Source organism: Manis pentadactyla, chromosome 5 (genome assembly GCF_030020395.1).
Source record: "Manis pentadactyla isolate mManPen7 chromosome 5, mManPen7.hap1, whole genome shotgun sequence".
In the NCBI taxonomy this organism is placed as follows: Eukaryota; Metazoa; Chordata; class Mammalia; order Pholidota; family Manidae; genus Manis; species Manis pentadactyla.
In genome coordinates, this window is record NC_080023.1 from 62,170,940 (window position 1) to 62,195,868 (window position 24,929).

Below are 24,929 nucleotides of genomic sequence, written 5' to 3' on the forward strand. Positions count from 1 at the left end.
TCAGCTGTTTATGAAAGGCACTCAAGGCAGGAACCATATCATTCACCTTTGCACTGACAGTGACAAGCTTATAGCTAATGCTTAAGAAAGCTTTGTTGAAATAGTGAATGAACAAATAGGAAGACAGGACTCTAGCAACGTAATAAAGGCTAGCCCTGGAAATCAGAGTAGAGTTCCTCAAGCACTCTTCAACAAGTTCAACAAGCATTCTCCTTCAGTAAGGAGAGTCTTGGAGGATTGCTAAGGACTAATCCTCATCATTTTTTGTGAGAATCAAATCAGAAATCATTATCTTTCCCAAGTGCCCAGCATGCTCTTGCTAAGGGACAGCCACCCTGAGGACATGAAAAGACATCTCCTGCACTGTAATTGTAAGTTCTCTAAGAGCAGAAGCCATGCCCATTTGATCCCTAATGCTTATAACAGTACTTGGCATGCAGTCACTGCTCAATAAACATCTTCTGAATAAATGTTCAAATAGCATAAAATTTCAAGGTCAGTACAGTATAGGAGTGATTTTGTCAAGAATAATGCTGAAATAAAAGATGAACCTTCATCTTCTGCAGCATTCTCTTCTTTTTTAACTTCCAGAATTTCTGCTCCTGGAATGTAATCTTTAGCATCCAATTCTCCATATTCTTGCACTCTTGTTTCTATGGAGGCCTCTGTAGGCTTACCCTAAAGGAAAGAAAATTATTTTTAGTAAGCATTAAATTATAAAGCAATTATTCAAGAAAAGAATTCTCTAAGATTATGAATTTAGAAGGGAGAATCACAAAAAATAGAGGTAATCAAATGACAAAAACAATTCACTTTTGCCTTGGTCAAAGTAAATCCCCCGGCCAGAACTCTGCCCACTCTTTTTTTGCTCTCTCCTGATCTGGATCAGTAAACTGGCAGTTACTAGAGAAAAACCGCTCCAATTCTTAAGTATAAAGATCATCATCTCTCTTTCTGTTACGTACACACATCTCTCTTCCCTCATAACTCCAAAGAGGTGGTACCAAGCTGGGCATTGCCTGTTCAATACTGGCATCAGCTACTGACTGATCTTTGGGATTCCAATCTGTTAACGATGTCAAAAGCTTTCAAGATGAAACAGCTTGATAGGTTTGTAAGACTCAGTTACCATCAAAGAGCATGTGCCAACTACAAAATATTTAAGGCAGTTGTATTCAATCAATTGTATCTGGGCCTAAAGAATTAAACTATATGTATCACTAATACTCATAATGGAAGCATCACAATACTAAAACTCAAACTGTACAAAATTACTCTCACCTTCTGAGATTATAACCTTTAGAGCAACATATACATATTTCACCTACCCGGAATTTCTTCTGCAACATCTGAGGATTTAGTGTTCGGAAGAGCTGAATCAATGTTTTAGCAGACATCATCACATCTGTAAAATATCACCTTTAATTAGAAACTCTGGAGCAAGGAGTCTCCTGAGATAAAAAATGAGTCACTCTATCTTCTTTGGTCTACTGAGAATTAACACACAACTTACTCTTATCTTTGTGTGTTTTATACCGAGCCAGGTCTTGGAGAAGTTCTTCACTCATGGCCAGAGGACATCGAGCTGTTATCTCCTTTATAGCATTGATTCTAGAAAAGGAAAAAATACATTTAAAAAAACCCAAACAGCAATTTTCATGTGGATCAACCTCAGGTTTCCTCAAAAGGCTAAATGAGAAGGGAGATAGGTTGGGTTTTACAGAGCTTAGGTCTCTAATAAAATTGCAGCACAGTAGAGAATGTGAGGGTGGGCTTTTATTCCAGTTTACCGCCATTTCCTCTAGTAGTGGAATAAGGAATAATGTCTTTTTGTAAAATAAATCACGGCAGCATTTACCTGCCAATTTTAAGGAGCGAAGGGACTGTGTCAAGTAAGAAAAGTTAAAGGTGTTTAGGGCTGTTATCCCAGCAGTATGTCTAAGGGAGACAAAAAGCAGCTGTTCTGCACATGACTTAGTTATCAGGAAAGATCAGATAATCCTTCAACCAGTGCTCACTCTCATTAAGTGGTTTTGAATCAAAAGGGCCACTGAAGTGCCTCGGGATTCAGTAACAAATCATTTGTTCCAGAAGACATATGAATTCAGGGTAGGAGGCAGGAGAAAATCACTTAGATTGCCAACCAATCATTTATTTCAAAGAGTAAAGCTACTGAAAAACCAAAATGTTGATTAAAAGGACAGTATCTTTTCTCTGGCTCCCTCCTCAAAATTCTGATCAATAAAATTTAAAAAATCAAACTGAGAAGACTAAAGTATACTTTAAATTGCCTTTCTAGAGGTGATTTTGCCAGCTGACGGCATACACCTTGGTAATGTAAAGCAAACCTGGTACATTAAAAACATACCCACTGCCTCCAGCCACCTTCTACATACCCTACGGTCATGACTTCCCCAGAGTTCTTGTCGGTAACAAAATTGTTGGCCACAGTCATGAGCAATGACTGAATGATCTGAATAGGGAGCAGAAGAAGAGATGAGTGCTGGTAAAATGTCTGTACTTACACAAACCCTGAGGATAATGGGACAATAGACTTTTCAAGGAATCAAGACTGGGAAAGACTGGTAACAATACTCCACTTTGGATTTCAGTCTTCTTCCTGGCTATCCTTTCATTAAATTTGCTCTCCTTTAATATTATTTGCTAATATAGATTTTTAAAAACTGCTCTTACCCAGGATAATCCAATGCTGTTTTATGCAAAGAAAGGAATAAACAGCTTCGAAAAATAATCACCATAAATTTACTAATATTCTTGACTTTCCCATTATAAAATTTGATAATTAAACAAAATCAGAATTCTCAACTTTTCTAAAGCAAACTTTACTTCCTATAGTAAATTTTTTTGTTTCTATAATGAAACTTCTATGTATTATCTCCTTAAGAGTTACTGACTCTTTTACTCACTTAAAAAAAATTATGTGGGGTGGACAGTAATCCCTGTGGGGAAAGCCACCATGACATACTTATTAGTGGCACTGCTATGCACACATTAGATCCAGACAGAAGATTTAAGAGCTCTCACCTCTGGGGGTACTAGGTGATGTGATGCTTGTGCAGCAAACAGAAGGATCTTTGTTACTTCTAAAATTGTAGGACATCAAAAAGGTCATAGTCAGTGTATTGCTCTGCCTCTCAGGACTCTAGCAAACATGGCAGCACATCCTGGCCTTTGTGCCACCGCTGCTTATCCCATGTGGCACACCCAAACCCCAGGCAAGGGCATGGCTCACTCCCTCACTTCCTTCAGGTCCCTGCTCAAATGCTGCCTTAGCCCTATGTCCTTCCTGACCATATGTAATCTGTGACAGAGCCTGCCCCAGCACTGCCTGTCATTCCTCCTCACCTGGACACACTATGTACAGCACTCTCTGGATCTCCCTCCAGATAGAAGCTCTATGAAGGTAAGGACACTGCTTTATGGAATTCTGTTTATGGAACACTGGAATAAACATATCACTGTGTCCAGCCTAGAAATCACTATGGATTAAATAAACGAATGAATACAAATTGCACTACTCCCTTCAGAGGGGCAGTGTATGTAAAGACAAGGTCTCTGACAAAAGAAAGAAGTGAGGGGAATCCTAATTTGCTGTTTATTTGCTGAGTGACCGTAGTCTTTTTTTTCTTTCTTCAACTCACAAGACTGAAGTGAGGATTAGATGAGACGATGTATATACAGCACTTAGCACAGTGCTTGGCTTATGTCAGATGACCAATAAATGTTCATTTCCTTCCTACTTTGGTTCAAGTTCGAAAGCGAACAACCACCTCTTCTTTCCTACTTTTATGTTATTTTTAACTAAGAATATTCTTAAGAGCAGCAAAATAAAATCCTGGTATATATTAGAAAGTACAGATACGGTCAAAGTTCTATTTTAGAATTTTCCACATGAGTATTTGTGGTATTTCTGAAAGAACTTGCTTTGAGAAACCGATTTTTTTCCTTCCCCCCAAATAACTGCTTCTTAATGTTGATGAGCTTAACAATTAACCCACAGCAGATTCTAGAAAGAAGTCATAAGGTTTTCTCTCCCCTTCTCTGAAACAGAACACATTTCACTCCCAACTCATCTTTGATAATTCAGGAACAATAGACTGGTTATTCTAGCCCCAAGGCCACCAGGGGAACATGGCAAGTGGGAGGCTTACCTCTTTGGTGGGGCTGCAGAAACCTTTGCACAAAGGGATAGAAGTTGAAGAGGAAAAGCTGTGGAAAGAAGAATACATTAACTTTAATATTTATGTAATTGAAGCCGTAGCATTTCATTTCTGTGTAATCATATCACCAGCTCAAATAACTGAGAATCATTTCTTACTTTTGTTTCTCCTCAGCAAGCATTCACACCCCAGGCTCATCCAATGTGCTGGAATAGCCAAGGAAAGGAAGGCATGCTGCTATCTTCACTGTATCGAGGAATAGGAAAGTGTATGCATGATACACCATGGGTGAAAAGGCAGCCAAAACACAACATTCTTCTGCTTGTAAAATTGGTGAGGCTGCAGAACTAATTTTTTAGTCTTCAAAGAAAAGAGGATTACAGGAAGAAACTGCATTGATATTAAGGCTCCAATGCAAGGCATATAATAGTAACTCAAATCTGAATAGGACCTAGCCTAATTTGATCACCAAAATCCCCACAGTTCTGGTTTTATTATTGGACACCAGTCCAACCACACTAGAGGAATTACTCTGAGCTCTGTATTTTAGAGAAAACAGTAACATTCTGGAATCTACCTAAATAAAGGCGACAAGCATCCAGTTATTAAAGCAAATGTAATCTCTAATTTCAAGAAGAGAAACTTTGGAGAAAGACAGGTCTTTTTCAAAGTTTTCTCATGTAAGAATAAATTAATTTTTTCCATTTTAGTCACAGAACAAAACCAAGAAGAGAAACTTTGGAGAAAGACAGGTCTTTTGCAAAGTTTCATCATGTGAGAATAAATTAATTTTTTCCATTTTAGCCACAGAGCAAAACCAGAGCCAGAGAAGTAACAGGGAGGATGTGGGTTCAATAAAAAGATGGGTGTTCAATTGTAGACAGCTGTAAAACTCCAGTATCATTTCCAGCAAACCATGTTTAAATTACAAATCACTTTTTCTTTCCTAGCAAGCTCAAATTCAGGTTGAAATCATTGCACAAGCATGTGATAATCCTGCTTTAGGACTGCAGACCATAGAGAAAAAGTCATTTATTCACTAAAATGCTAAGTTTTTCTTTGACACAGAGAATGAGTGTTTTCACTCATATGCACTTTCATTTAACTTGGTATTTGTCTATACTGTTTGATTTTCAATACAGAAGACTGTTTTACTTTTCTTCTTTTACTTTTTTATTTAAAAAAACTTTTTGAAGAAAGCAGCACATTCAATGATGTTCAGAACCACACTAATCACAAGAGCAAAATGACAGGAACAACCCCACTGGTCATTTCTTTAGGGCCTGGATTTTTGGGAATCTCTCCTATTTTACCATGGTACTTAGTCTAAGAGTATGTGTGAAGTTTCCATGGTGTATACAATATATATATACATTACACTATCAATGAGCTCTTATAATCTAATTCAGTGTAAAATAAACGATCAGAGAATTCAGCTCTGCAAACACAAAACTTTCCTACTGGAGTGGACCAGTCAGGAAAGCTATGAAGGGATAAACAAACTGCACAATGTAGTAACGGTCAATAAAAATACGCAGGTTATGTTGGCCCATTAAAATATATATATGAAACAAAGCAGAATAAAAAAGAAAGCAGAAAAACAGAACACAAACTAGTCTGTCCAAAACTGAATATACGTGTAATTTAACATCTACAGTTATTGATAAGAAAACAAAGTGATAAAAATAGCTGTTTTCAGAGTCAAAATTTTAGTCTTCTGTAAATTGTATGGGTTTAAATGGTTTTGGGGGATAAAATCAAGCCATTGCTCTACCTTCCAGGCTTTCCTTTCACCAAGAATAATTTTACTTACAATAGTCACAAAGAGAAGAATTAATTTAATTCAAACCTCATGGATTCCCACCAATCTGGAGATGAAGTTCATAAACATCATCTTCACTTCGAACCTCTCCTTTGAGCTCTCTAGCTGCTTTAGTAGTTTTTCTGCAAAATCTGAAAAGGAGAGTATCAGAGAAGCATCCTGTGGGGGCATAGCCTGTATGCATTAGCTAACAGGGGTTGAGAAAGGCAGTGGTTAGATCGGTGACTCTGGTACAACTGTGCCTGAAATCACTCTGCTGATCCAGGACAGCAAAAACAGCATGAAAGGTGAACAGACTTTGCACAGGTGAATATACCTTTAGCAGTGCCCAAAGGTAAGTCTTACAGATTCCCAAGACTCAATGCCCAGCTACACCAACTATCAGAGTCTCTGGGGATAACGGGACCCAAGTACCAGTATATTTTAATACATTCCCTACGTGATTCCTATGTGCACTCTAGTTTAACTGGTGTTCTAGAACAGTTTCCCAAACTTTTGGTTCCACAGACCAATTAAAATAAAAAAGGACCAACAGAAGACTGCCAATTTTTCCGTTAGCCAACTATAAGGTCCTACCACTCTTGTGTTATTAAAGACATGAACTGAGGGGAGTTCTGTTCTTCTACATTTTTCTTATTTTCCTGTGGACTGGGAATTACAGATTTTGAGCATAATTCTCTAGGCTACAACCAACTAGTAACAACTAAATATTGATTGGTTGTCTATTAAGCTCCAGGGATGTTATAATCCCTGGCAACCTTGAAGCTAGAAACTAAGTGGGCAGAGATAAGGCCAATGAGGAACACGGGAAGTCATAATGATGGTACCTTGGGGATCATGAATCAAGTGAATAGCTGAAAAGTTAAACACTTCTGGCTTTTTCTTTTTCTTTTGTTTCTGAAAGAAAAGGGAGAGGAAAAACATTTATGTTCTGATTACAGTGATGAGGCCCTTGGGATTAAATGTGCTACTGTGCTGAAGGCTGTTGTCAAGTCCACCGCAATATATATATATATATATAAAATCTTTGTTCAAAAAATCTTTCTTTCAACTACAAGAACTAAAGGTGGTTTTCATTTTTGAAGATTAAACCTCAGCAATGTTCCAACTATTAGCACCTATGAGTCTTTTAAGGAATTTGGAAATACAAACATTAAAATTATACAAGGGCCAAATGAATGATTTTCAGAATAGTCATTACAAAACATAAAATGTACTTCATCTGTGAAGACATGGGTAGCAAAGATACCTTAATACAGGCCATCTTGATTAGAATAAGTGAAAAGTATATTAAACCAAAATAATTTATTCAAGTCACAGATTTTGCTGGAGGTGAAAACATTTATTCATCTAAAAATTTAGTGCTTTTCACTTACAATCACACATTTCTAAGTTTAAAAAGTCTCTCAAAAATTTCCTTATTTCAAATTCTTAAAAGCTTTTGCTGAAAAACCATGCATTCTGCATTTTAACGATTCCTACCTCATTTCCCAGGTACAAGTCTCACCTTGAGCACTTTCATAGCCTTTTCCAACTTCTTCCTGTGTTTGGAGCTCTTCTTTCCTGTGGCATACTGCACTAGCAGGTCTCTTGCTGTTGGTCCTTCATCCTGAGGAAGAAAACCACTTTGTAAAACTGTAACAAGGAAAATCTGCATAGAAGAAAATAGCAATTCTTTCAGCCACTTCTTTGTACTTACACTCTTTACACATAGCTATTAAAAATGAGCATGGCTTTCAAAATTTAATAAAAGATATCTGCCCAGGTGCATAAGCAGGCACGTATAGAGATTTTTCAAGCAGCAATGATTTTTGTTTTTATATTTTGATTACAACTTTGTTTTTATTTGAAATAAGTAACTGGAAATGTATTTATCAACAGGGAAATGATTAACCTATAGTAATTCATATTCTGAATTACATGGAGGCTAAAAGAATGAGGTAGATCTGTATGTAGTAACAGAAGATCTAAATGCATTGGGACACTAGTATGTATCAACACAAGGAAAGCAGGTTGCAGAATAATACATATATTATTTACTTGCATTTTAAAAACCTACTACACACACAAAACAAAATGTATACACATCCATAAATAAGTGCATGGAAAATGAAATGGTTATCTGTGAAGAAGGAACTGAGAAGTGGAGGTAAGACAGTGTCAAGAAAACTTTATTTGTAGCATTTGAAATTTTTTACAATGGGAATATATTGTTTACAGGTTATTTAACAAAGTAACTAACAAATTTAAAAATGTTATTACATATTCCAGTATTTTTGTTCTAAAATGTTAAATGGGAAGGGAATTTTGTTTTTAGACTTTCTCCTTTTCAGTTTTAATAAAAAATATTTTTTATAAAGAAAATTTCATGGTATCATAAATCTTAGTTTTTCCTTTTAAAGATGTCATGATTTACTCCTCTGCCTTCCCCCATATTAAACTTCCACGATGTTGACACTCTATCTCAAAAATATGTTGGCAACAATTTTCAGTCTAAGTTTATATACTGAGATAAAGATTTAACTTCAGAATGAAGAACAAGGCTGAATAAATATGTTTTATTAGTTACTTAACCAATCTTCCTAAATGTAAGTGACATATCTTAAATAGAATAAAACCTCAGCATGGCAGAACTCAATAAGGGATGAGGGTAACACAAGTTTCTATCTAACCTGGCAGTCATGGATTTTCGAATGTGGATTGAGAGCAATAATGCAATCTGACAAATTGTGAAGTTCAAAGCTACCTATGGTTAAACTAACCTCAGATTCTGAGTCGCTGTCCTGTTTCTCTTCTTCATCTTTCCCAAGGAAGAATGTTAAAGCAGCAACTAATATCTAAAGACCAATCAGGACAAAGACAATTACTCATTCCAGCTTACAACAAAGAATAAATACTTTGGTCTACATTTTATATATGTGTACAAAGTAGGATATGAAGATAAAAAAACAAAGAGTGGTGGGATTTTGGCTCATTTTTCTTAATCAAAACATGTTTTTATAATATTATTTGTCTGAAAAAATATGTTAACTAGAAAAAAAACTTTAAATAAAAATAGCCAGTCTCAGGCTGAGAAAGACAAGTACCAAATTATTTCCCTCGTTTGTGGAGTATAACAATGAAGCAAAACTGAATGAACAAAACAGCAGCAGATTCACAGACTCCAAGAAGGTTACCAAAGGGGAGGGGTGGGGGAAGGCAGGTGGGGAGGAGGGAGAAGGGGATTGAGGGGTATTATGATTGGTACACATGGTGTAGTGGGTCACGGGGAAGACAGTGTAGCACAGAGAGGGAAATAGCGACTTGTGGCATCTTACTACACTGATGGACAGTGACTGCAATGGGGTATGGGGGGTGGGACTCGATATTATGGGTGAATGTAGTAACCACATTGTTTTTCATGTGAAAACTTCATAAGAGTGTTTATTAAGTGCTTGCTTCGGCAGCACATATACTAAAATTGGAACGATACAGAGAAGATTAGCATGGCCCCTGCGCAAGGATGACACGCAAATTCGTGAAGCGTTCCATATTTTTGGCGAGGCTGTGGAGAAAGGGGAACCCTCCTACACTGCTGGTGGGAATGTAAGTTAGTTCAACCATTGTGGAAAGCAGTATGGAGGTACATCAAAATGCTCAAAACAGACTTACCATTTGACCCAGGAATTCCACTCCTAGGAATTTACCCTAAGAATGCAGCAATCAAGTATGAGAAAGACAGATGCACCCCTATGTTTATTGCAGCACTATTTACAATAGCCAAGAATTGGAAGCAACCTAAATGTCCATCAATAGATGAATGGATAAAGAAGATGTGGTACATATACACAATGGAATACTACTCAGCTATAAGAAAAGGGCAAATCCAATCATTTGCAGCAACATGGATGGAGCTGGAGGGTATTATGCTCAGTGAAACAAGCCAAGCGGAGAAAGAGAAATACCAAATGATTTCACTTATCTGTGGAATATAAGAACAAAGGAAAAACTGAAGGAACAAAACAGCAGCAGAATCACAGAACTCAAGAATGGACTAACAGGTACCAAAGGGAAAGGGACTGGGGAGGATGGGTGGGTAGGGAGGGATAAGGGGGGGAGAAGTAGGGGGGTATTAAGATTAACATGCATGGGGGGGTAGGAGAAAAGGGAGGGCTGTACAACACAGAGAAGGCAAGTAGTGATTCTACAACATTTTGCTATGCTGATGGACAGTGACTGTAAAGGGGTTTATAGGGGAGACCTGGTATAGGGGAGAGCCTAGTAAACATAATATTCATCATGTAAGTGTAGATTAGTGATAGCAAAAAAAAAAAAAAAAAAAAAAAAAAGGGCAGTTCCTGTGTGGTAACCTCCAACGAGTTCTACACAAGGGTATAAAGGGCATATAAAAGTGTAGGCAAAGGGTCTGTTTGTGTTTATACAGAGGATCAAAGCCTAATTGGGCTACCCCGAAAATGAACTAAGATACGATATGAAAAAGAACTTCCAACATCTGCACCCTCTGGAAGACTCATGCCAGAAGATGATCATCAAAAAACCCCAACAAAGATCCACGCACTGCTACAGCTGTAGATGCACTCATCCCACCAGTTCCTAGACCTGCCATGGGAATGAGGAAGGAGATATCTAAGCTGGCCTGTGCATACAGTAAAACAACAAAATTGGACTGGATCTATACTGTTGGAACTCAACCAAGAATTTGGAGAAGTGCAAATTGTAGCGCTCCAAAGTCTTACAACTACAAACTATTTATTGTTAAAAGAACATATGGCATGTGAACAGTCCCCAGGAATGGGTTGTTTTAATTTGTCTGATTTCTCTCAGACTGTTCAAGTTCAGTTGGACAATATCCACCATATCATAGATAAGTTTTCACAAATGCCTAAGGTGCCTAACTGGTTTTCTTGGTTTCACTGCAGATGGCTGGTAATTACAGATATGCTTTGGTTATGTAACTATACTCCTATTATGTTAATGTGTGTGTGCAATTTAAGTAGTAGCTTAAAACCTATACATGCTGAAGTTACTCTACAAGAAGATATATCAAAGAAATAATCAATCTTCCCATGTTTTCTTCCGCCTGCTACTTCTATAGCTTTTCTTCTTCCTTCCTAATTACAACCCTTAAATAGAATTCGTGCCTCATATCAAATTTACCGAGTATCATAATTCTTCCAAGTGGTAAAGATACCTCAAGACAAATGCTGGGCATAGAAGCCACAGGGCATAAATATGCAAAGAAGTAAAAAGCTAACTTTTTCAAACAATAAGGCTTCTCTCTCACTTACCAACTTCACATTTCCCTGTATGGCCCCGGAAGATGACTGGTTAGCCAGAGACGGGTAAGATTCCTCAAGGGAGGAACAACCTAAGACAGGCACAGTCGCAGGGGGGCCATCAGGTGAGAAATTGGGGATCAACAGAGGTGAGGCTTAGAACCTCACCCCCCCGTTCTGAGAGAAATCTTCTGCATACGTGGATGTTTTATTGCCCTTGTCTAGCTTGGATTAACACATAGTCTACAGGCACACACCTGATCATCTACATGTGCTCTCTTACAACACTAAACTATGTTTTCTACCTTTATCTTGTATCTACCTACCACTTCAGCATTTTATTAAAAATAATAATAATAAAGAGAGAAATGTGGTATCCACATATAAATCAAGTATAAAAACCAAATGAGTATTCATATTTGAACTGACTGTTTAGAGTTCATAATGCATGAGCAAAACCGAAAGTTTCTGTGATGACTGCCCTTGTACTGTTCACTATGTAACTTATTCATTATGTAAGAATTTGTTCTCCATGTAAAAACTTGTTTGTTATGCCTCAGAAGATTGGAGACTGACAAAAATTAGGCTTGGGGTGGAATAATGATTGTGCATTGAGCATTGACTCCCCTATACAGAATTTTATTGTCGTTAACAACCATTTGATCAATAAATATGAGAGATGCCCTCACAAAAAAAAAAAAAAAAAAAAAAAAAAAAGGACAGACTTCCAATGGTAAAATAAATTAGTAACCGGGATGTAATGTATAGCATAAGGAATATAGTCAAGATATTGTAACAGCCTGGTAGGGTGATAGCTGGAACCTAGAATTATGTATATAAATGTTCTACCACTGTGTTGTACACTTGAAACTCATGTAATGTAATACTGTGTGTCAACTACCCTTCAATAAAAAATAATTATTAAAAAAAAAAAAAAAAAAAAAAGAGTGTTTATTAATAATACCTTAATAAAAAAAAATAGCCAGGCTCTACATAGCTGTTATTCGTCAAGTACACTGTCAAGAATTTCTACATCCCGCACAAGAAAGTGACAGAACAGCCCTTCCAACAGAAAGTCAAATAAGCCTTAAATTTCTTTCAGCTGTGCCTGATCCCAATAAAAGAACAAATCAAGAATTATAGGGGAAAACATAAAATGAATGCTAAGGCTATTGTTTAATAAAAAGCATTTTTAAAACTCATGATATTTTTTTTGATTCCTCTAAAAGCACAGATGAACCAGGGATGTGGCCTAAGCACAAAAAGAGCATTATTAAACGTGAACCACACGTCTATACACTACCTCTTCCTCGCACGCCGATCTCCTTACCCTTCTATCTGGACAGACTATTCACATGGCCCTATAGGCACTCACCTTGGTGACCTTAGAGAAACATGCAGTTGTGATCACATTGACAGTTTTGGCATCATTCCTGGAGGAAGGGAAATGAGTGTTTAAAATTTTTCCTTCTACCATATCTCATAGCACAGACAATGAATGACAAAAAATAAGCAATATAATAAATGTTTCTGACTTGTTAGAATGTATAGGAGTAATATTTAGAGTCATGGGTTGCTAAATAGTCAACCACAGGTGAACTTTTAATTAAATTTTACCCCCGTCTTACATCAGAAAATTACATAGCCAATAAAATGGACTTTTTGAATAATTTTTAAGGACACAGGAATCTACTCAAGATAAGTGAAACAAAAAAGAGTAAAAAACTATGACTATAGCAAAATTCCAATCATATTTAAAAATTCACATTAAAGAAAAGATAGGAGGAATTACCATAAGCTATTAACAGTGATCATCTCTGGATGCTAGGACTAATGATTTAAAAAATTTTTTAACTTTCCAAAATTTTGTTGCGATTAATATTACTTCTAAAATTTTAAAGTTAGTGAATAAGGAAAAGACAGTTGAAAATATTACATCAACAAACCAAAGTTTATGAAACATGATTATTTAACATACAAAGGATAAAATGACTTGAAAATCTTCAGAGTGGTACAGTAGGAAAGCAGAGACTTCAGAGTCAGTTAGATATGGGTTTGAATTTCAGCTCTGCCCTTTACTAGCTACTGAACTTAAACTCAGTGAACTTCAGTATTATTATCTATAAAACGGAGATAATCCTAGAAAAGCTGCATTACATTGTTCTGAAGGTTGAACAAGGTAATATAAAGTGTAGGTGTTCAAGAAATGATAGCCAATGTTGTTATTAGTTATCTGGATCATCTCTGTGTTTTTACTGCCAACTTAATCTATGACAGAGGTATATTAAAGAGCTCAAGATCCAGAGAAATACTTGCATGTGTGCTGTGTAGTAATTACAAATTACAAATGTATAAAAGAGTCTATTTCTCAAGAGGCACACATATATTACCAGATGTTTCTTCTGTAGAGTTCAATCATCACATCCAATGATATCTTGGCTGCAGTTGCATTGCTGTCTCTCAACATGGTGTACATGAAATTCTGCAATACCTGAAGTAAAAGAGGTGAAAGAAGCCTTACTACACTGATGATACAATCCTGCAAACACAGAAAACAGAAGGGTACTTACTATATTCACTTTATTGTTCTTGTGTTTTGCATTTATATTCTTGATATCAGTCACAATATGCGTGTATAAAGTCTGAGGAAAAGAAGCAAAAACACAGACATATTACCCAACATTTCTAACCTTGCTCAATTTGGAGGAAGGTACAGATGTACCAGAGGATTTAATTTTCCCTACTTTTCATTCTATCACAACAAACAAAACCAAAATCAAACTAAACCAAACCAAACAAAAAGCAGCAGCTAAAGTGCAAAAGGAAAGCTGCCCTGAGAAGGTTAAACATGGAGGTAGGACCTACTAATCCCACTCCTGCTTATATGCTCAAGAAAAATGGAAACATATTTCCACACCAATGTTCACACAAATATTCACAGCAGCAGTATTCGTAAGAGCCAAAAAGTGGAGACAACTCAATGTCCATTAACTGATGAATGGATAAACAAAGTGTAGTATTTGTTTATATGAAATGCTATTTGGCAACAAAAGGAATAAAGTATTGATACATGCTACAATCTGGATAAACCCTAAAAGCATTATTCTAAGTGAAAGAAGCCAGTATGACTCCATTTATATGAAATATCCAGAGTAGGCAAATCTAGAGACCAAAGGTAGACTGGTGGTTGCCTAGGACTGGGAGAGATGGTGGGATGGAAAGGGGTTTTCTTTTGAGAAGGATAAAAATGTTCTAAAATTGTGGTGATGATTGCAAACTGAATATACTAAAAACCACTGATTATATACTTAAGTGGGTGAATTGTATGGAATTGTATCTAAAAAAAAACTGTTAGTTAAAGAAAAAAAGGAAAGCTGTTTCCTTTACTGAACCCCTAAGGGCATATAAGACAATTATGGGAATACAAATATCATTGGTGTCCAAATATGTTCCCGTGGACAACTTTTATCCCACAAGTTAAACCAAGAAGTACAAGTGCTAAAATTAAATGGCAGTCTCTTAATACTTTGGAAAAACCTTTTTTAATTAACAAATGTAAGCTTAGTTTTCCTTTCTTGTATTTCTTTCATAAACTTTCAGCTTCTCGTGTTATTTAAGTAAGCAAATAAAAAGTCATAGGGAAATATTAGTAACAAAAAAAGTTTATTTGGGGGTAGGACAGGGGCAGTTATAGCTATGAGTGTCCACGCTCTGATTTAGCTAGTCAGTACAGTGCAGTGGAAAGGGGCTTGGGATCTGGAGCCTGGGTTTATATTCTTGCCCACCACTCCAAAAATACATGATTCAGAGCACATTACTTGATCACTCTGCCTCAGCCTTTTCATTTGAAAAATAATAACAATAATGGTAATAATTAAAAACTAATAAAAAACTATCTCATTCTGTGAGAAAAACAAATACATAAAAAGACCTGAAAATGGTGTCCAGCAAAAAGAAAAGATTCAATATACATTAAGTATTACCATCATACTGCATGCACACAATGTTTTTTTTCCCTCTTAAAATTATTCTTAACTGTATCCAATAATGAGAAGCATCAAGAATTCACTCTCCAAGTTTTATGTCACTGAAAGGAAGAATGAGATACAGAGGGGAAAAAAAGCAATTTTGCTCTTTACCTTTCGCAGAAGCTTATCATGGCAACGTAGAAGTTCAAAGAAGAGTTCTAGTAAACTTGATGGATTGATGAGATTCTTATTTCTCAGTAAGATCAAAGCTTTGCAAAATGTCTCAGGAAGGAAAAGAAACATGTAATAAGATAACGATAAAGCTAAGATGAAAAAATGGAGCACGTATATCCCCAAACAGAAATGTCTTCTCCTAACTAGGCATTAGTATAGGTATCAAAAGAAACACTCTGCCCTCAGGGACCTTATACCGGAAAGGAGCAGAAGAGGGGATAGACCTTGCAAGTATACAGGTATACCTCAGATAATAAGTGTTTTACTGCCAAGAAAGTAAAACAGAATAATATAACTGATACATTGTGACTGAGGGGGGCCACCTTACATAGGTGAATATGTGTCAAGATAGAACAAAACCCGTGAACACTGAATCCACAAAGATAGGAAAGGTGGGGTAACAAGAATACCACACACTGAACTGGAATAATCAATCTCAATTTGTGGCCTTACAAGGCATTCTTAGGAAGTACTGTGAGTACCAAAGATGGCCCAACAGCAGCTGTAGCCCTCTTGCTTACCACTGACTTCGTGAGTACCCTCATCACCCAAATTCTGCTTCTAATGCTATAGACTGAACAAGAAATCCTTGGTGAACAGTTGATTTTAAGTCTTGGAACAAAAAAAAAGCAGTAAGAAAGGGTTTATTTTTCTTTTGGGCCTAATCAAATTAATAAAATCCTGGAGAAGTATAAAAATGGTAGAATGACAGAAAGCCTGAGAAAATGTAAGAATAACAAAGTTGGATCTATGGACTTAGCATTTTTACAAGTTTTGGTAAAAGAAATTAATATGTTGTGATCATAACAGTTGTGTTATGACTACCTGCTGTAAAGGTGTTTGAAAAGTAGATACATGAAATTGGAAAATGTCTTAGACTGGGTTCCCTAGACGTAGAGCCCAATTCATCACAGTGATTTGCCAGTGGGTGCTCTGCTCTAGAAGATGAGTAAGGCAGAGAAAAGCGAAGCTAAGCCAAGGGTGTGTCCTTGGCTGAAGATCAGCTTTACTCTAATCCCAGAGAAGGCCTGCAGCTCCAACTGCAACACAAAGTTGGATTCGCCTTGAGGCAGGGTGCTGGCCTTTTGTACCTCTGGGTTAGTCAGGTACAATCTGTGGGCTAGCAGGACAACCTCCCAGGTGCTAGTGCTCTCATGTAGGTAGAGACAATGGTCTAGAGAAAGGGGCAATTGGGGCCATTAGCAGCCAAAATTCACCACAGGTTGGGGAATGGGGACACTGGCCTGGTAAAGGGGATCTCAGCCAGGACCCAATGTCAACCACTAAAATGACAATGTTTAAATGCTCAAATTAAGCATGATAGGAGTGCTCCTAACCACTTCTGATCTGGCACTACTTGATTTGAATTGACTTTTGCTCAAATAAACTCTTAAAAATTTTAAATATAAAAAATTACAAAACTCTAAGTTGTAAAGGGGCACAATAATTTGCAATCACAATATAAGTTGGTCATGGGGATGGTAGTACAGCATGAAGAATACAGTTAATGATCCTGTAACATCTTACTATGTTGTTAGATAGTGACTGCACTATGTGAGTATAGGGGGTTAAGGATTAAATAATATGGGTAACTGTTGAACCACTGTGTCGTATAACTGAAACCAATATAAGATTGTCTATCAATGATACTTTAATAAAAAAAAATGTAATGGGATAGGGCATTTGGCCGATTGATAACAGGCTCAAAAAAAACCAACCAAACAAAAAACTGTAAGTTGTAATTAGGATTCTTCATGCATATGAGATTTGAGTAACTAGAAGGGATCACCTACTCAAAAGAGGGAAAAGAGTATCTTGGCAGGGTTAGCCTGCTGAAATACCAGGAAGATAAGAGAGGGGAGTGTAACAGAAACATGAGGTCAAAACAGGCAGAAAGTTGATCAGGTAGGGACTGAGAGGCCATGTTAATAAGTCTGAGTTTATTCTAAATATAAATGAGAAGGATTTTATGGAAGAGGTGACAAATTCTGATTTACATTTTAAGAAGATGTTTGGCCAACAGGCTGTTCTCATTTATACACATGTTACAAACACACATGAACACAGCACAAGTTATCAATCCAAAAACTGGTCCTACCATTCGAAGATCTGGATCCAAGACAGTGTGATTGTAGGAGAGAAGATCTTTCAGCTCTTGAGGAAAGTTACTTAAATGTTCTGGATAGCAGTGACCAATCTGTAACAAAGCAAAGGATCTTCTGAAGTTTTTCTTTTTCTCCTGTAATTCATATGCACATATTTAGGATGTTCGGCAAAAGGAGAGTAAAAGGCTGTTTCATAGAGGTAGATGGTCCCGAATCATCTCTTTCTCTTCTACATGCTAATTTCTCTGACCCCTTTCATATTTCCTCTAGTCTTAGTGAAAAATGTGTGACAAGATTTTTAGAGTCTGCTTTTATGATGAATTTGAAGTACTCTAATTCAACATAGGGAGAAAATAAAATTTGCAAAATGGGAAAATTTTTAAAAACCTCTTTTAAAATTAATCTTCCATGCCCAGAAGGAATAAGGTTGAGTATTACTGGGAAAATATTCTGCAAACTGTGTGAAACAACTGGTCTTTGTTTTACTCAGATATTATCTTCTTACCTGTGCCATGAACATCACCAGTTCTGCCAGTTCTTTGCTGGGTTTATTTGGTTGTAATTTGAAAATCTCCACATTGGATTTGTAGTGATTATACTGCTGTAGAAACTGTAGAAAAACAAAATTGAAATGGGTTACCTTCTATTATGTGACTTTCTCAGTACAGAAAGAAAAATTACTTAGTAGAAGTCTTTGATAGTGGCATGGAGAAGATGTGGCAAAAGTATGCTGAAATGCCTTTCCTTGTCTGCATTCTCCAAAATGAGTTCTGAAAATCTACACTTCTGGCCCAAGTCTGTCACGTGCTATCCAAATTACCCCTACTACATAGTCTGTGTATATACAGCATTCATATTAGCAGAAAAACACACTGGGTCAGAAAATGATAAATTCTTACATTTATGAATTATAAATTTATTTAATATACCTCAAGTACACAAACTGTAAATTACATCTCAAGGACACAGAGCTCTCCAGTCAAAAGTCCCCTCTTCTTTTAAATAATGATTAAGATTTTATCCTGGAGTTCTATATAGGATGTGTTAAGAGACAAAAGCAACAGACTCACAGAAATATTAATAGCTTCCACTTATTCAGCACTTGCTGTGCACCAAGTTCATTATGTACATTATCTCATTTAATTATGTTTAGTCATAACAACAGTCCAACAATCTAATATTGGAACTCACCAGGCCTCAGTTCCATGCCCTACATCTACTCTCCATCCCTACACCACAGCTTTACATTGTGTGTTTGTGTGGAAGAGAGAGAGACAGATGCACACCATGGGAAGGAATGTTTCTTCATACTAGCAGCCCTAACGGTTCAGTGAACTCCAGATTCATATATCCTGTTGCCTGTCTGACATCTCTGTTGAGATGTCTATGAGACATCTTAAACTTAGCATGGTCAACAACATAACCCCTGATTTCCTCTGACAAAACTCCTAGGTCTCCAGCTTTCTCTAGGGGTGGGAGTCAAGAGGAAGACCTGCAGCCCCTACTTGATGCAGGTAAGACCCTATCTCTCTGACTCCACCTCACCACTGACAGGAGCCAGGAGAGGGCCCAGAACTCACTCAGTGTGCTCCTCGTGAGATCCTTAGCTCTCTTCTTCCTCCACCCTACCCATGGTCCAGCCACCACTCTACCTTGAGATGAGCAGGACTAACTTTATTATGCCCTTTATGTTCATCAGTCAGTTCAAATGCCCAGGACTCCCAGGGCTACCAGTGGAATCCAGAACTCTTGGGTGGAGCCAGGGCATTGTATCTTTTAAAGTTGCCCCATTATTCTGATGCCGTATTGAAACCCTGCTCTGTCATGACATCCTGCTACAAGGCTTTTTTCCCTCCAACATTTCTGAGCCAGCAGATGTCACCTTTGTTCCTCAGTCTACTTTCAGAGCACTGACATCCTTCCAGGTAAGTACCCTTTTCTCCTCCTTAATTAACTGTCCCCACTGCCAGCTTTGAATCTTATATCTGGAGATCCAACACCCCTCCTTACTGCAGTCCTCTACCATCTGTGGTCATTCCCCACATTTCCTGAACAATTCGACTCTCTGTGCATCATCTTATCACTGTTTAACACAACTCCTGTCATAATTCTTGGTGATTTCATATCCACATAGATGGTCTGTCCAGTACTCTGGACCTTCAATTCCTTGATATCTTCTCCTGTAATCATCCTGAACTCTCACTCCACCGTGGTCCTCATTCCCAGGGTCACACCCTAAGTACTGCCACCCCCAGTAACTACAACTCCTTCATAAGATTTCCATCTCTTTTATAATATCCCAACTCCAATAATCCTTCAATTTCACCAAAATCCACAGTTCATTGAGCCTACTACCTTTGCACTGTACCTCACCAAATCCCCTCCCCAACTCCACTTCTCATCCAGTTTCAATTATTATAATCACTTCCATACACCAACGTCAACTCATCCCTTTCATCATGATTGTCCTCATCTGGCAAATGCCCACCCTGCGCTTTCCTTCTCCAAATCATTTCAAATTCATCACCACAAACCTCCAAGAGGCTCTTCAGTGTGCTCTGGCAACCACACTACACTTCCCTAGTCCATTCACTTGCCCCTTTCCTAGAAAACCAAACATTTCATACTTTGTCTTCTGTCCTCAAACCTCACACACTTTCTCCCCTATCCTCACTCTCAGCTGATGGCCTTGTCTCCGATTTCATTGTGAGATATAAGCAGCCGAGGACAGTTTCCACACATTAACATCCCATTTAGCCACCTAGTTTCATCTGAGCCCATACATTTGCCTTCCCTCCTACTTCTAAGAATAAATTATCAAGCCACAACCTAAGGTCAGTCCAACTCCGATACCCCACTCAATCTATGTCTTTGTTCAAGCAGTGTCCTCTCCCATTCTCTGCCTCAACAGTTTCTGCCCTATCAGTATAGAAGACTTGCTGCTATTTCCACCATCCTTAAAAGAAACCCTTTCTTGACTCCATTACATTTCCAGCTTACAACTCTATTTCTTTCTCTTCTTTTCAAAAAAATTCCTTTACAGAGTTGTCCATTCTTGTTGCCCCTTTTTTCAAAAGAATTTTTAAAGTAAGATATAACTCACATACCATAAAGTTACCTTTCAAATTGTACAATTCAGTGATCTGAGTACATTCATAAAGTCATGCACCCATTACCATTATCTAAGTTCAGCACAAATCGTCACCACACACCTATCCTTTTGTAGTCACTCCCTATTTCCCCCACTCCAGCCCCTGGCAACCACTAACCTTCTTTCTGTGTCTACGGATTCACCGATTTTGGACATGTCATATAATGGAATCATACCCAACTGCTTTAAAACCCAACTGATTTTTGCACCCACTCCTTTACTCAAACTGCTCACAGCAGGGTAGCCAATGGCATCCAACTTGCTAAGTTTCAGTCAGTTTTCAGTGTTCATCTTAACCTCACCAGAGCCTGGCCTGCTTGGTCTCTCCCTCCCTTGGGGAACACCTTCTGTACTTGGCTTCTAGGACATTAACTGGTTTCCCTCCTACTTCACTGGCTGCTTGCTCAGTCCATTTGGTTACTCAGCAACTGATTAGCCTCTAAATGCTGGGGTTCCCCAGGACTTTACCTACCAGATTTAGAATCTAATCACTTCTCATCACTGTTATCACTGCGGTCCAGGCCATCATCACTTCTTGCTGTGGATAATTCCAACAGTCTCCTAAATGGTGTTTCTACCACTGCCCTTCTATATACAGTGTATTCTCAAAACTACACAGCCAGCGTAATCCTGTTCTCATACAAGGTAGTTCATGTTCTTCTCTGCTCAAAACCCTGTAAAGGTTCCATCTCACTCTGAGTAAAATACAAACCTTTTAAAAAGAGTTAGGCCTGGGTGGCCTGGGCACTTCGCACGGTCACTTCCTTGGTGGAGTTGTGGAGACCCCAGCATTGGCCTGTACAGCTCAGTCCTCCTTCAGCATCCCTAACACCACCAGCGGCCCCTACGGCTCTCAGGACTCGGTGCACAGCAGCCACAAGGACCACAGCGGCAGAGACAGGCCAGCGCACCAGCGGGTCCTGGGTGGGCTGGGCATGGTGATCTGGTCCTTACCAGCTCACCTCTTGCCACATGCATTTGCAGGATTTAAGTGCCACATGCTCAAAATGTGTACCCTCAGATGAAATGTATTTGCATCCTGTGATGTGTTTACAAAGCCAAGAATAATCTACAATGAGGATGTACTGAGTAAAGATGCTGGGGCATGTGTAATATGCCTGGAAGAATTGTAGCAGGGAAATACTACAGCAGGACTGTCTTGTCTATGCATCTATCAGAAAGGCTGCATACATGAATAATTTGAAGTAAACAGATGTTGCTCTGAGCACCCTTCAGATTAAGCATCAGCTTCCTGTTTCACAGGTTTTCTTGTCTTTTCAAGATGCTTGAAAAATTGAGGATATGATGATCTGTCTCTGGAAAAACACAAATAAAAATGCAGGCATACTCAGCCAGAAATCTTGAGTTCTGGGAGACTTGATAATGTAGAGACTGACAATCACAGGAAAAAAAGTCCTGCTGAAGAGAGGACAGTTGCTACACAACTCAGCGATCCAACATGCATATAAAGGACACACAGTGAGTTTGAAAATGCTGCATATCCCTTAATAGTCATCTACTAGGTAATACTGATCAACACTTTGTATTCAGATGCCAAAGTTAACTGGTCTAAAAGTTGATTTATTTTTTAAGTTTTGTAGAGCTGGGCAACTAGTTGTGTTTTGATTTGTTTTGTTTTTTAGTTTGAAGTCTCTATTTACCTCAACATGATGTTTCTGCATTCATTTATATTGAATCCACACAATTTACTTCTTACAAATTGGTCTTAAATGTGAAACCAAGACATGTAATCAAGCAGTAAAACATTCTCTGAAATGTAGACCATGATCTCAAGTTCTTTGATTTTTCCCCCAAGAGACTTCTACATAGGAAAGCTGAAATATGTGTTAATGACTTAAAAGTTTTAACATTATCAGAATGCAATCCAAAGAGTAAATCAAGTTTGAAAATTACATCTGAATTAATTAAATCCAGGATTATCTACTGAATTGCAATTTATTTAAATACATTGTTCCCTCATAATTTTTTTCCCACAGTATTTACTATCACTTAACTCTGTATTACTTGTTATTGTATGTCTCCACCTACTAGAATGCAATTTAATGAGAAAGGATTGTTATCCATACAGTTCACTTACTATAGTCCCAGTTCCTAGCATGGCAGGTATTCAGTATTTGTCAAACTCAGTAAATGTCACTATCACCTACTTAGATGCAGAAATAAAAAAAAAAACGAGTCAGCCCTCATTCCTTCTTTTCTCCTTATCCCCCACATCCACTTCACCAGGAAGTCCTACTAGCTCTTTCTCCATGTAGGGTTAGTCCCAATTTCTCCACCTCTCTCCTACTTTACTGATAATTCCAGTGGCACCACCACTTCTTGCCTAAACTGTTCTGACAGTTATTGTGTTAGTAACTGTGCTTCCTGTCTTGCTTCTCTACAATCCATTCGACGTGCAGCCTTCAGAGTAAATCTGTAAAAACATAAATCAGATCATGTCGCACCTCTGGTTAAAACTCTTCAAAGGCTTTCCAATGCACTAAGAGTAAAATCTTAACTCCTTACCATGGCCTAAAAGGCCATGTGGGGTCTGACTTCTGCCTGCACTTCCCACATCATTTTCTATGCCCTATTCTGTGCTCACTACCCTTTAGCCACACTGGCTGCCTCTCTACTTCTCCAAAAAGAGCTTCTGCACTTCTTATTCCCTCTGTCTACATACTCTTGATCTACCTTGCTCCATATCATAGCAGAGAAGCCTTCCCTGTTCACGGGATCCAAACCAAAAGCATCCAATTCTAATGCCTTTCTATCCGCTTTCACTTTCCTGACAGTCCTTATCATTACATGTCTACCATTGCTCACACGAAAGAGACAAAGGCTCGCATCTGCCTCATTTATCATTGTTATCCCCAGGCCTCAGAATTATATTGACACACAGTAGGTACATATGTGTGAATTTGTATTAAGTATTTAAGTGAAAGAGCAATCCTCTGAGTTAGGTATTATCTCCTACTTATATGGCAAAACACACACTCAAGCTCAGTGATTAACCCCCTGGTTACACAATTAGCCAGCAGTGGGACCAGAACTTGTAGTTACTTTTGAAACCAATCTTTTAAATACAGTATTATATGGACTCTCAACTATTACTTTGTTAATGGTTGTACAGGGCTTTACACAACTCAAAGGTTTGTTTTGCCTATATTACTTAATTTCTTGTTCTTGTTCCTCTTTATTACCACTGCCTTGATCCTCGGAAAGGCTCTCTCTCCTGGTGCCCTAAACCAGAGACCACTGTTTGTTAAGAAGGATTCACATAAATATTTCTATGTAAAAATTTGGGGGTGGAGGGGAATGAAAATGGCAATCAAAACAGAAACAGTTGTGTTAGCCATTGAACAAATCATAATTAGTGAGGGAGAAGCACAAACAAGTAATTGCAGCAAATGCCTAGTAGTGATACCTGTTTAATTCCTGTCAAATGAGTGTCTTAAGAAAATGGCAGATTAGCATATCAAAATCACCACTTTCATTTTGTCACTTGTGGGTTTACACACCCGTAATGTTCACAATTTGTATGTCAGTACACAAAATCTCTCACAAACTGGACCTAAATTTTCAACCTCACCTTTTCCCGAAGCAAATTCTGACATGGAGGTCATGCCAGCTTCCGATGGGACTGAATCCTGGTTTACCTAGATATACTCAGCTAAGCTTTTGTGTCCGTCCACCCTCCCCACCCCCACCCCCTTCCCAACACAGCCCTGGTCACTGAGCGCGGACTCTCGGAAACAGACGTCTGTCAAAAGCATTCTAACGAATGATTTTCATCAGGTGTTACCGACGAATTGAAGTTAGAGGTTTCCGAAAAGAAAGGGCTGAGAAATCTGTATGAAAGTTGGAGGTTGGAGGTGGGCTATTTGTCTCTCTCCACCTTTGTGAGATCGGGAAATAAACCCTAAGGCAAAATGAAAAATAAGGTCTTTAAGGGTCTTTCCTTGGCAGCGGGGTCTACAGAGCAGACAGAACAGCCAAAGATTTTTGGCAGATTTTCAAAGGTGGGAAACGAACCTTGAGGCATGTCCCTTTCTCAGCCCCTTCTCTCCTCCCGAGGGACCCCTGGGCCTAACAGAACACGCGGCGAGCAGGATCCCCACTCCACGCCTTCCCCTGCCAGTGTCTCAACCAGTCGCGCCCCCGCCTCTAGCATCGCCGCGTCGCAATCCCA

General features: G+C 38.2%; 1 protein-coding gene and 1 non-coding gene across 3 annotated transcripts in view; one reads left to right on the plus strand and one right to left on the minus strand.

Moving 5' to 3' along the window:
- The window catches only part of SDAD1 (SDA1 domain containing 1), a 33,344-nt gene that overhangs the window by 8,171 nt on the left and 244 nt on the right, over positions 1-24,929 (minus strand). The window contains exons 2-17 of one of the 2 annotated variants that reach the window (XM_036927524.2): positions 18,092-18,196; positions 17,580-17,678; positions 15,419-15,529; positions 13,850-13,921; positions 13,670-13,770; positions 12,655-12,712; positions 8,766-8,840; positions 7,511-7,612; positions 6,831-6,900; positions 6,031-6,134; positions 4,173-4,230; positions 3,046-3,104; positions 2,397-2,473; positions 1,514-1,611; positions 1,329-1,405; positions 552-678 (exon numbers count right to left, since the gene is read on the minus strand). In XM_036927524.2, coding sequence (XP_036783419.1) covers positions 552-678; positions 1,329-1,405; positions 1,514-1,611; positions 2,397-2,473; positions 3,046-3,104; positions 4,173-4,230; positions 6,031-6,134; positions 6,831-6,900; positions 7,511-7,612; positions 8,766-8,840; positions 12,655-12,712; positions 13,670-13,770; positions 13,850-13,921; positions 15,419-15,529; positions 17,580-17,678; positions 18,092-18,196 — 1,393 coding nt within the window. Of the gene's footprint in view, positions 1-551; positions 679-1,328; positions 1,406-1,513; positions 1,612-2,396; positions 2,474-3,045; positions 3,105-4,172; positions 4,231-6,030; positions 6,135-6,830; positions 6,901-7,510; positions 7,613-8,765; positions 8,841-12,654; positions 12,713-13,669; positions 13,771-13,849; positions 13,922-15,418; positions 15,530-17,579; positions 17,721-18,091; positions 18,197-24,929 lie in introns of both variants that reach the window. The other variant, XM_036927523.2, reaches the window with a different exon arrangement.
- LOC130684010 (U6 spliceosomal RNA) lies at positions 9,434-9,540 on the plus strand. Its single transcript, XR_008998094.1, has one exon. It is a non-coding gene; the product is annotated as a U6 spliceosomal RNA (small nuclear RNA).